Source organism: Silene latifolia, chromosome 4 (assembly GCF_048544455.1).
Source record: "Silene latifolia isolate original U9 population chromosome 4, ASM4854445v1, whole genome shotgun sequence".
NCBI classification, from domain to species: Eukaryota; Viridiplantae; Streptophyta; class Magnoliopsida; order Caryophyllales; family Caryophyllaceae; genus Silene; species Silene latifolia.
In genome coordinates, this window is record NC_133529.1 from 105,695,961 (window position 1) to 105,707,442 (window position 11,482).

The window sequence follows — 11,482 nt, forward strand, 5'->3', positions numbered from 1 at the left end:
GACTTGCTCCTCAAGTGTAGAACCAAAGCAATCACCATGGTCAAGCGCGATAGGAGTGGAGGCATCCTTCTTTTTGGTGATGCCCTAGGTTTGCAAGGGGAAGCGTTTTTGTCGACCTTAGAAGTTCGAGTCTCTTCACGCGAAGGAGTAGAGGCAGCAAGGATAGGCTGTAGCAAAGCAGCGACTATGGAGGCAACGAGAGATCTTGCGTGGCCTGGTAGGGACATGTGCGAGAGCGTAGGCTAGTAGCGGCAGCGTTGATAGCGACTTTCTTTGCCATTCCTCTAGTGCGAGATGCCAACCGATTGCACACAGTGGGGAGGTAAACGGCGGTGGGAGTGCCTTGCGGGATAGCTGCGTAGGTCTTCTTGGAAGCGTCGGTGTGACGTGTCCGCTTGGTAGACATCCTTTTTAGTAGACTTGGCTTGTAAAGTAGTAGAGATGAGAGGTAGAGAGTTTCACGTCGGGTTCACCAAATTTGTAACGACAAATTTTGTATCGCGATAACTGAAATACAAAACAAGGAAACAAAATGAGTTTTTATTAATATCAGAAAAGTTCGTGTACAATCTCTAATAATCCTCTGATTCTAACTAAACAAACAGGTACGCGTGCGTGCACGATCCACGTAGGGGGTGCGCGTGCGTTTTGCAGGGGGTGCGCGTGTAGAGGGTGTATGCACTCTACGCGCGACGTTGACTTGTATTCTTGAGAAGGTCGGACGACTTGAGTCTCTCTTGAATGTTTGAATGTTTGAATGTTTGAATATTCGAGTTTGAATGTTTGAATATTCGAGTTTGAATGTTTGAGTTTTCTTGCGCAGGCGGCACGAATTTGTTGTGCTTGTTGACTGCTTACGTTGAATTTCACGAGATTTTCAGAGAGAATTCCAGAGCTTTTCTTTTCTTCGAGTTTTTTCTATCCTTTGAAATGAATGAACTTCGCTCTATTTATAGAAAAAGTTCGGGCTTTCTTGGGCTTAGGGTTGCGGGCCCATTTCTTGGCCCGTTTGCAATTTTAGCCCAAATTGACTTCTGTTTGGACCCGAATAACTCAGAATGACCCAAATTTGATTTAAAAGGGACAAAAATAATTAAGTTGAGTAATTTATTTATTATTAACTCAAATTAATTAATTTCTGTATTTTCGACATTTAAATAAAATTTTAATGCCTACAGCGCCCAAATTGGATGTCACCCGGTGGCGCCCTTTCATTTTCCTATAAAATATTTCCCACAAAAAAAATACACACATAAAAAAAACCGTTGAATGGGAGGGAGTATTTTGTGTTGTTTTGGAAAAAGAATCTCAAACTAAAACAGTCCATGTTATTACTATATAAATAAACTAATATGTATACTTATTAGGGAAGAGTAGTTAGTTGTAAGACAACTCCACGTACTGTGACAGAGAGTCAGAGATGGAAGATTCATTCAATCAAGATTCACATGTCCCTTTGTGTAAGCTTCTCTCAAACCTTTTGACTTTCATTGTTCCTCACTTCCTCATCTAATCTTTTGGAGATATCTGTTACATTTTGAACACATTTGTTTTTGGCAGTACAAAAGGAAGACAAGGTAGAAGATTCCAGAATCAAGGAGGAAGATGAAGGAAGTGGTTCGTCGTCAAAGTACAATGAATACGGAGTGGAAGCGGAGGAGAACTCGCCGATAAAGCAAGTGGCTATGACAGTACCAACAACGGATGACCCGGAGCTGCCGGTGCTAACAGTGAGAATGTGGGTGTTGGGAACATTGTCCTGTGTAGTGCTGTCTTTCTTGAACCAGTTCTTCTGGTATAGAACAGAGCCACTTTCCATCACGGCCATCTCGGCCCAGGTGGCAGTGGTCCCCCTGGGCCAGTGGATGGCAGCCAAGCTGCCTCGCCGCAACCTCTTCCAGGGGACCCGATGGGAGTTCTCGTTGAACCCGGGTCCATTCAATGTGAAGGAGCACGTGCTTATAACAATATTTGCTAATGCTGGGGCGGGTACAGTTTACGCCATCCATGTTGTTACGGTGGTTAAGATATTTTATAAGAAGCATATGACTTTTTTTGTCTCCTTGCTTGTCATCCTAACTACCCAGGTAGCTACCTAATCCATCTTACTAATACGGAGTAATTCTTTTGTGATTAAATTAGTTGTTAGTTAGTTAGTTGAGATTAATGAAGCTAGGGAATGAATGAATGAATGAATGGTAGGTGTTGGGGTTCGGATGGGCAGGCGTATTCCGAAGATATTTGGTAGAACCAGCTGAAATGTGGTGGCCGTCTAATCTTGTCCAAGTCTCCTTGTTCAGGTACTACTCATTATTCTTTTACTTATTCCTTACTTCTTAGACAAATGTGACCCAAGAATAGCTGTCACTCCCAGTAATTCACAACTTCCACGTCTACGTCTTCTCATCCTCTTCATTTTCTTGTATTTTCTATTTTCTATTTAACAAAACTACATTGTCAATCATTTAGATTACCTACATCCATACGCCTGTTTCTACCATCATCACCACATTTATTTGATGCCTATTCTCTCACTCAAAACAATTTTAATTTGGAGGTATTCTAGTTAGTAACAACTAGTCTTGCTGAAGACGGGTTGGAGCAAGTGATGGATAATGCCACTCACAAAACGAATAGGGGGACAAGGTGGGGGCACCCCCATGTGCTTCCTTCTCTCCTCTATTTGGGTCATTTGTGAGGGAAAATGGTATACGTCACTCCAAAGTGACGGATACGTGCCGTCATAAATGAGATTTTGTGAGTTAGTAATTGCGTAGTGGTCCACCGTTCTGTGTACCGTGTACGTCATCACCACATTTTTTTCCTTGATATTAGTATTAGTTATCACAGGTCGGTCCTACTTAAATAGCACTGTCGGACTGTTATAGATATTCACTAGGTTTATCACCGTCTTACTTACTCCGTTCAACTCCTCAGCCACTTTACTTTTTCACGTTTGTCAACGTGTGTTTTACGTGATAAATATCGTTAGCTACGTAACGGCAAAAATTATAAAAGTTAGATATTTTAATGTACGACGAATCAAACAAGATCCACTTAAATATATTTTCACTTATCTATTGAGAGAAAATTACATTTGAAGGTTTATTTGTGAACTTTATCCAAAAACTAATACTGGTAGAATGGATTTGAATAGAGGAAGTATATAAGAATTTGTATTTCACTCAATACATGTGTTTGAGGTGAAACTTGTATGAGCTAAAACTTTGTAATCATAAAACAACATTGTGTTATGGATTATAAATTTGATAGTTCCAGAACTAAAAAGAGGAAAGTCCCTAAAATGGTGGAACAGGGCTTTACATGAGAAGGATGAACGGCCCAAAGGCGGGCTTACGCGCGCCCAATTTTTCCTGGTGGCCTTCATTTGCAGCTTTGCCTACTACATATTCCCAGGCTATCTCTTCCAAATGTTGACTTCCCTTTCTTGGATCTGTTGGAGTTTTCCAAGATCAGTTATAGCCCAACAGCTGGGGTCCGGGCTACATGGGCTCGGAATAGCTGCATTTGGGTTGGACTGGTCCACTACCTCATCGTATCTCGGAAGCCCACTTGCAAGCCCGTGGTTCGCAACTGCTAATGTAGCTGTTGGTTTTGCTCTTGTCATGTATGTGCTCACCCCTTTATTCTATTGGCTCAACGTCTACAAAGCCAAGACCTTCCCCATATTTTCACAAAAGTTGTTCACTTCAGCCGGTTCCATTTACAATATCACAGCAATTGTGGATTCCAATTTCCATATCAATGAAGAAGCTTATGAAAAACAAGGTCATCTTTATCTGAGCACCTTTTTTGCCATGACTTATGGTGTTGGTTTTGCTGCACTCAGTGCCATGATCGTCCACGTAGCGTTGTTTCACGGCAGGTGAAGCATATACTTCTCGTCTAATATATATACACGTTTGAGCAGTTTTGGAATAATATAACCTCGCAAACACGAATGACAGGGAAATATGGGAGCAGAGCAAAGCAAGTTTCAAAGATAAGAAGATGGACATACATACCAAGCTTATGAGAAGGTACAGGGAAGTTCCTGAATGGTGGTTTTGGGTCATCCTAGTCGTAAATATAGGACTCACCATCTTTGCGTGTGAGTATTACAAAGAACAGCTTCAGCTACCATGGTGGGGTGTTCTGCTTGCTTGTGCCATTGCATTCGTCTTTACGCTTCCAATTGGTATTATAACTGCCATTACAAATCAGGTACTTGATATTTCACAACTTGTATTATTTAGTGTGCATTCAAAACATGCAAATAACTGATGAACGATTGTGAACACTAACCACCGTGCAGTCACCTGGTTTGAACATCATAACTGAGTACATAATTGGATACATCTACCCGGGATATCCAGTAGCAAACATGTGTTTCAAGGTGTACGGATACATCAGTATGACACAAGCTGTTACCTTTTTGCAAGATTTCAAACTCGGCCATTATATGAAAATTCCGCCTAGAACTATGTTCATGGCTCAAGTAAGTTCCGACTGACTCTATGGTCATATATACCGAGGAAACATGCTCATCTACGTTAAAAAGTTCATTTCAACTAAAACTGCAGGTAATGGGTACTCTTACATCATGCCTGGTCTATTTAGGGACAGCATGGTGGCTAATGGAAACAATTCCAGAGATATGTGAGCAGACGGCCTCAAACAGTGTGTGGACGTGCCCAAGTGACACGGTGTTTTATGATGCTTCAGTTATTTGGGGTCTAATAGGACCTCGAAGGATCTTTGGAGACGAAGGAGTATATGGAGCCGTGAATTGGTTTTTCATAGGAGGAGCCATTGCTCCCGTGCTAGTTTGGTTGGCAATGAAGGCATTTCCAAACCAAGAGTGGATTAGACTGATCAACATGCCCGTGTTAATAGGGGCGACAGGGATGATGCCACCAGCAACTGCAGTAAATTACAGTACATGGATACTAGTGGGGTTCCTATCGGGGTATGTAGCATTTAGATACGCTCCAGAATGGTGGGAGCGCCATAACTATTTGCTATCAGGTGCGCTTGATGCGGGATTAGCGTTCATGGGAGTAGCACTATACTTGTGCTTGGGTTTGGAGAATGTGAGTCTGAGTTGGTGGGGGAACGAGCTTGATGGGTGTCCATATGCATCTTGCCCTACTCAGAAGGGCGTCTTCGTCCAGGGTTGTCCCGTTGTCTACTCCTAGTTCTTCCTTGTACTTTTATATGCACTCAGACTTCATAATCTATGTACTTTGTTTGTACATTATCATTGCATTAATCTCACTCAACTCTGTAATAAGACTCCAGAGAGAGTGTATTTGAATTAATTAAGTCAAGATGATAAGATCCATGGTTACGTTAGCAAAAAAAAAAAAAAAAAATGAAAACAAAATGCTTGCAACAGGAAAGAGCAAGTACCATGCTAATGGGGAATGAGGCAAACGAGCACCTCATCAAAATACTTGACCGTTAAATCATCTCGGAACAAAATCTAGACCACTAAGAGGCTATGGAAGGAAATGGAGAGAAGAGGGTAATGAAGAGGATATTTTTCTAAGGCGAACTGTGAAGTAGTTATAGTAATGAGGAATGCCAAGAAATAGGGCCAAAGGCAGGGATGATGGAATTGGCCCTGGCAGTTCAGAAATGAAAAAAAAGCCACTGTGCAACATTGTAAGAATTATCACTTCTAATAACACGTATAAGAATTATTTTTACGGCTGCCAAAAAAAATCACACATATATAGTCATTTCGCGGATGAACAAAAATCTGATACAGGTAGGTACCTTTAAGCGGACTCTTGATAAATAAATAATACGAAAAAAAATGGAATAAGCAATATCTTGAAACATCTACCTAATAATCTAAAATGGGACGAGAATTTGATTCCAATGTACTCTCAACAAGTAAGGAGACACTTTTGTCTAAACACTATCTGTCCCTTTGCAATTGCAGAATTCGCCGACAATGTCAGGGGAAAATGCATTCTTCTACTTAGATACTGAAGCTTGCATTATCAACGCCAACGAACTGTGACCATCCCCCATAGCGTTCTTTGAACAATCACTCAGTTTTCTTATTTCTTGATTAAAACAAAAAATAGTTTGCGATAAAATCTGCCTCGTCATATTATGCATTTAATGGCTCCGCCTCCGGATCTCTTTCTTTCATTGCTGTCCATTCCTGTGGTTCTGCAGTGAAAAAAGCATTATAAAACCAACGTTACCCTATTGCCTCTATGGGGTCTGCCTGTCGGGTGTAAGGCTCAGATGTACACAACTCGAACCTCTGTTGAAAACACGGGTTTTATTTATAATGAAAATTGAATTGAAAGCAGCATGGACTTACTGTTACTTCACAATATAAGAAGCGCGGACAGTTTGATCAGCCATTTTGATTTACTCATAATATTCCAAAGCCAAACAATTGTGAGTCTTTGTAATATGAAAGTTAACTTAATCAAACCACTCCAAAGTGACACCAAGAAACACCATCATACCACAGAGCATAACAATGCCCTTATCATTATCAGTTATAGCAATAAAAATATGGAGTAAATAATTAAAACTCTCTCAACATAAAACCAAAACTCACTTGGTCTTTGGCTTTCTGCAAGAACCAAAAGCCGCCTCTGTAAAATTGATGCCAAAAAGAGGAAAAGCGAGCACATGCCAAACATGACCGTTATAGGGAACGCCTCAACCTGAAGAGAACAAGATGTCAAACTTTTAAAGCTATGACTTCCGCAAAGAAAGTATTACAAAAGTAGATAGTTTGCAGTTTGATTATAAAAACTTTATGAAAGCCAAACCAAATAAGGATCAAAGGCTCTACTTACATTGTAAAGCACAATGCACACAAAGATGTTTAGAGGTATGCGGAAGAAGTTCATGATCGTACTTCTTGCTTCCTCAGGGATGTATTGGGACCTCATTTTCATGATAGAAGGCCAGAAAATCCCCACGCAGGACTCAAAAACACAGAAACCGAGGAGCTGAATACAACCGGCAAAGGTAATACTTCCACCTTTCACTCCAGCAGGTGCTACGAGAAACTGAATCATAAAATCAAACATATTAGAAGCAGGAGTTTATGTGTCACTTTTCAATTTAGATAATTATAAGGCATTCTACGCAAACAAGAGATATGAACAAAAAAAAATAAACATACGCTAGTTACTATTGGTAGTGTGAGAGAGGCAGCAGAGATGGTAAACACAATCTGCATGTAGCTCTCTGTCTTGGCAGATCGGGCCATCAATCTTGAAGCAAAAGAGCTTCCTAACATAGATGACAGCATGAATGTTGCAAAGATAAAGCCATGAGGAATTTCTTCATCATTTGGGCTCAAAGCCGGGGTCCAAAGAAACACAAATGTATACATGGAACCTTCAAACAAGGATTGTATGGCACCCAGCAAAGCAATCTTCTCATCTGTAACGACAAAAGTGGGAATATCCGTCAGGGTTCCTAGAGATTAAATAGCATTCTTTTTCCCTGGCTTTGCAGGGGTTGGCAAAAACAATATACAGATGTAAAATAGGAGCCGAAATGCGAGTAAGGCTGCTTCCTAATGACCAATTTATAAAAATGGAATCGACCAAAGATACTTCTCGGATCATTAAAGAACACACAATTTCAGGTACATTGAAGATTTTGATAATGCAATAATGTAAAGAATGAATGTACGTCAGAAATGGGAAGGGAAACCATATAAGTAGAGAACACAACCATGGCAAATGTAACAGGAGGGGCATTAAAAAATAAGGTGAATTTCACGAATTAGAAATGAGAGATTCTAAGTGAGAAGTACTATATAATACTCCTTGTAAGTAGTACTCGGTAGAAGTTTACCAGAAACAATAGCAACAGCGGCACCCCTGAACTGCGTGAGTAAGTCTTTGCTTTCAGAAGGATCACCAAAGTTTTCAGGCCAGGAAGATATTATAACTATCATACCAATAGCAAGGAAACAAGATGCAGCATCGAAAGGGGCAACTGGGCCAAATCCAAAGGTATCAACGAGCAGATTTCCTAGTAAACCGGCCAAAATGGCAACAAGACCATTGCCAAGGAAAATGGCTTTGGAGAAGGTGAGGGAAAGCCACTGCTGCTCAAAGCCTCTCTTGTTGTGCTCGGCGACAAGCCAGGACTCGAAAGCAGAAAACAAAAGGGAAGTGGCAATGCCTCCCAAAATACGACCAACCATAAGAATACGGTACTGTGGAGAGTGCTTGGTAACGCAGCTGAGTATATAAGTAATACAATAGGTAACGCAAGCCCTCTTACGGCCCCTGGAAGAAAAACAGGAAAGAATTAGGAAAGCGGAAATGCAGATGCATGAATCAATCAATGAGAGAATATAAAGGGGTAAATTGAAGAAAGGCGGGGGGAAGTCCGTACGTTTTATCAGCAAGGGAACCAACAATAGTACCAAAGAGCATGGAGGATCCGAAACCGGCGATAAAGAGCTGTCCAATATCACCTTTGGAAAAACCATAGGTGGTATACAGATAGTATACATATGGGCCTTGTAGCCAATCACCAGCTACATAACATAACCCAATTATTATATGAATATGAATATGAAAATTAAAATTGCATCATCATCATCATCATCATCAAATGTAAAATGTAAAATGTAAAATGAATTAATAATAAGAAATGGAGATGTATGTAACAAGGTAAAAGAGGAACTGACCCATCATGAGAGAGTAGACGAGGAGGTAATTGTTCTTAAAGGAAGAGAAGGCGGAAGAAGTAGTGATGCGATCTTTACTGTTTTTGCTGAACTCGAGGGCAGCCACCACCGCAGCCAATCCTCCGAACACCAACATGTAGAACAACTCCATTCTTCTTCTTTGATCTTGTTGTTGTTGTTGTTGTTGTGAGATTGGAAAATGAATGAAAGAGAGAATGAATGAATGAATGAATGAAAAGTGGAAATGTGGATCTGAGAGTGAGGAGTGGGATTTATATCATCATCTAAATATAGTAGGCAGTGCAGTGTGTGTGCACTACTACTACTAATACTAAGCACTCATCCAACCGACACTGTGACGCTGCCAGGGATTATACAATTAACAATCACAAATACATAGATTAGTAGATTTCTGGAATTAGGATTTGATTCTACTCCATGTACCACATTATTTTATTCCTTTCTCTATTATTTTATACAACGAAGTAATTAACTATTACGAGTACCTCTATTTTATTTTAAAAAATGGTTATATCCGTCTTAAATAAAACAGATTCAATTATATATTCTAATTTTTATATATATGGCACAAACCTGGTCATCCTTCTTTTGTTCCATCCTTTATACTTAAAAACCTTGTTTTTCGTTTTACGCTTAGTTTATAAGGAATATTGTCGTTTTTAACAAAATTTGGGTTCTAAACGTATTAACGTAGGCAAATTCTTATTTAAGACGGGTATATCTCATCTTAAGGATCTTAAATTTAAGACGGGTCAAATATACTCATAAGCAAAATATTTATTGAATGTGCACGATATTTTTGATATTTAACTCGTCTTAAACAAAAATTAGCTGATTAGCGCGTATTGGTCAGCTGTAAATCTAGAGGAGTGGAGCCCATGTCGCATGTTTTGTGGACCCGTCTTCATTGTTCACAAGTTTGTTTTTTTCTTGCTTTCACACTTTGCTTTATTTATCCCATCTCTTGTGCCCCGAAACATTTAGGATCCTCCTCCACCAGTCCACCCCAATTTATTATTAGTTGTACTAAGGAGCTTGCTCCCCCCACACTTATCTGTCGGCAGGATTCTAATAAATCAAATGCTTATCACTAACGCCTTAATGAATGTTTTATCAGACGGATTAGGTCTGTATGACGAGTCTTTATTGGAAGAGCATTCGAACCCAATCCCAGGACTCATGTTACTCGTTCGGCATTACAACTTGGTCCGTCCGTATAAGCCATATTTGCGTGTCTCATTATTATCTTTAACCTGATTTCAATCGCGGATCTCTAATAATCCATATTAGATAGTTCGATTTATTTTCGATTATATCTATCTTTTGTAGGGGCCATTTGACAATTTATTAATGAATTAATTTTTTCCTTAAAAACAAAAAAAAGTGTGCGAAGTAGGGTGATTGAGTAGTGATATGTGAACTAGTGGTATAGAATAGAACAAAGGAACTAAGGAAGTGAGAAGATAAGGAAAGAGTAGCGTTCGCGGGCGTTGTTGACAGAAAACAAGTAGGGATGGGAGTGCCATGTCATCTCCCCTCTAATCTGGGTCTTCGTCTCCGACCCCAATCTTCACCAATTCACACTCCCCTACTCACCGCATCGCCCCGAAGCTCTAATTCAATCAGGTGGTCAACCGTAAAATGCAGCACCAATCCGGAACAGCAGGAAGCAGGGGGACTGAAGAAAGCGTTGTCCAAGATCGTGGACGATAGAGTTGAGGAATTGTTGCTCAAAGACGAAAACAAGGAGTTGTTGGATAAGCTCAACAAAGCCTCTGAGAGAGTAGAGCTTGCCAGAGAAGAGCTTGCTAATATCCAAAGGCAAGAAATCGAAGCCCTCCAAATGCGGGATTACGTCGACCAGCTTGAAACCAGAGCTTCTCAAGTATATATATATATACATCTCTTCCTCTCTTTCCTATCAATTAATTACTATATCTTATGCGTATACTAAAACGGATATAATTTCAGATTGCAGAGTGCCAAAAGGAAGTATTGGAAGCAAGAAAAATACTGGAACAAGCAGAAGATTCATTGGAGAGCAATGTAGACGCTCTGCAAACAGAGGAGAGATTGGAGTCGGTAAAAGCTGCATTGATATCGGGATTAGTGGGGACCCTTGCTGCCGTCCCCATCTATCTCAGTCAGCTGGATGTTAGTCCACAACTGTTACTCCAGTTAGGAATCAGTTTTGCTAGTTGTGCATTATTTGGAGTTACCTTCCGCTATGCAGTCAGACGAGACTTGGACAACATTCAGCTTAAAACAGGCACTGCTGCAGCCTTCGCCTTTGTTAAAGGTACCCCCGCCACTGTTAGTGAACAATCCCCTTGAGTAAGGAAGATACACTTTGATAAGACTTGAAAGTTATTCTGTGATGGCAGGACTTGCAACATTGGGCGCAGCATCACCTCTGGAATTGAACTCGGAAAGCCTTTTATCGCATGCTATAGATGCAGCAGTCTTTGTGTCTCAGGATTTGTTAATTTTTGTATTTGCTGCCGTATCTCTAGACTTCTGTTTTAAGACCAGAGTTATAAGTCCTTTTCCTATCAAACCACCACAATGAACAAAACGACTGTTATGAGCCAAATGTTTTCAAGTTCCTGTTTCATTAGCATGAATGCGGACAACATTTGCTGATTGCTACCAGGAGTAACACTCAGATGTTTTCTGAGAATTTGTGCAAGTTGTGGAGGGAAAAAGAACCTTAACTATTGAAATAATGCATTCCTTTTATCAGAAAATCAGAAAAGGAGATGAAAC

At 40.2% G+C, this 11,482-nt stretch overlaps 3 protein-coding genes across 3 annotated transcripts; 2 read left to right on the top strand and 1 right to left on the bottom strand.

The window, feature by feature from the left end:
• The first annotated feature begins 1,220 nt into the window (after positions 1 to 1,220).
• On the top strand, positions 1,221 to 5,330 carry LOC141653720 (oligopeptide transporter 7-like). The gene is made up of 7 exons (XM_074461565.1): positions 1,221 to 1,460; positions 1,561 to 2,087; positions 2,203 to 2,300; positions 3,317 to 3,886; positions 3,969 to 4,224; positions 4,316 to 4,498; positions 4,584 to 5,330. Exons 1-7 carry the CDS (start codon positions 1,421 to 1,423, stop codon positions 5,196 to 5,198), a joined length of 2,289 nt encoding a protein of 762 aa, XP_074317666.1. The 5' UTR covers positions 1,221 to 1,420; the 3' UTR covers positions 5,199 to 5,330.
• Positions 5,331 to 5,705: 375 nt separating this feature from the next.
• Positions 5,706 to 9,134, bottom strand: LOC141653721 (uncharacterized). The gene is made up of 7 exons (XM_074461566.1): positions 8,696 to 9,134; positions 8,398 to 8,542; positions 7,849 to 8,288; positions 7,166 to 7,428; positions 6,834 to 7,049; positions 6,590 to 6,698; positions 5,706 to 6,186 (listed from the first exon to the last, which is right to left on the bottom strand). Exons 1-7 carry the CDS (start codon positions 8,844 to 8,846, stop codon positions 6,125 to 6,127), a joined length of 1,386 nt encoding a protein of 461 aa, XP_074317667.1. The 5' UTR covers positions 8,847 to 9,134; the 3' UTR covers positions 5,706 to 6,124.
• A 984-nt stretch (positions 9,135 to 10,118) lies between these two features.
• LOC141653723 (uncharacterized) lies at positions 10,119 to 11,309 on the top strand. The gene is made up of 3 exons (XM_074461568.1): positions 10,119 to 10,601; positions 10,688 to 11,015; positions 11,101 to 11,309. The coding sequence occupies exons 1-3, from the start codon at positions 10,230 to 10,232 to the stop codon at positions 11,283 to 11,285; spliced, it is 885 nt and encodes a 294-aa protein (XP_074317669.1). The 5' UTR covers positions 10,119 to 10,229; the 3' UTR covers positions 11,286 to 11,309.
• Positions 11,310 to 11,482: the final 173 nt, after the last annotated feature.

Coding starts and splice junctions, on each gene's coding strand:
- LOC141653720 (XM_074461565.1), top strand. CDS start 1,421: ATGGAAGATTCATTCAATCAAGATTCACATGTCCCTTTGT. Junction 3,887..3,968: donor GTAGCGTTGTTTCACGGCAG/GTGAAGCATATA, acceptor CACGAATGACAG/GGAAATATGGGAGCAGAGCA. Junction 4,225..4,315: donor TAACTGCCATTACAAATCAG/GTACTTGATATT, acceptor ACCACCGTGCAG/TCACCTGGTTTGAACATCAT.
- LOC141653723 (XM_074461568.1), top strand. CDS start 10,230: ATGGGAGTGCCATGTCATCTCCCCTCTAATCTGGGTCTTCGTCTCCGA. Junction 10,602..10,687: donor TTGAAACCAGAGCTTCTCAA/GTATATATATAT, acceptor ATATAATTTCAG/ATTGCAGAGTGCCAAAAGGA. Junction 11,016..11,100: donor AGCCTTCGCCTTTGTTAAAG/GTACCCCCGCCA, acceptor CTGTGATGGCAG/GACTTGCAACATTGGGCGCA.
- LOC141653721 (XM_074461566.1), bottom strand. CDS start 8,846: ATGGAGTTGTTCTACATGTTGGTGTTCGGAGGATTGGCTGCGGTGGTG. Junction 7,429..7,848: donor CGCTGTTGCTATTGTTTCTG/GTAAACTTCTAC, acceptor TTGTCGTTACAG/ATGAGAAGATTGCTTTGCTG. Junction 6,699..6,833: donor TGTGCATTGTGCTTTACAAT/GTAAGTAGAGCC, acceptor TGTTCTCTTCAG/GTTGAGGCGTTCCCTATAAC.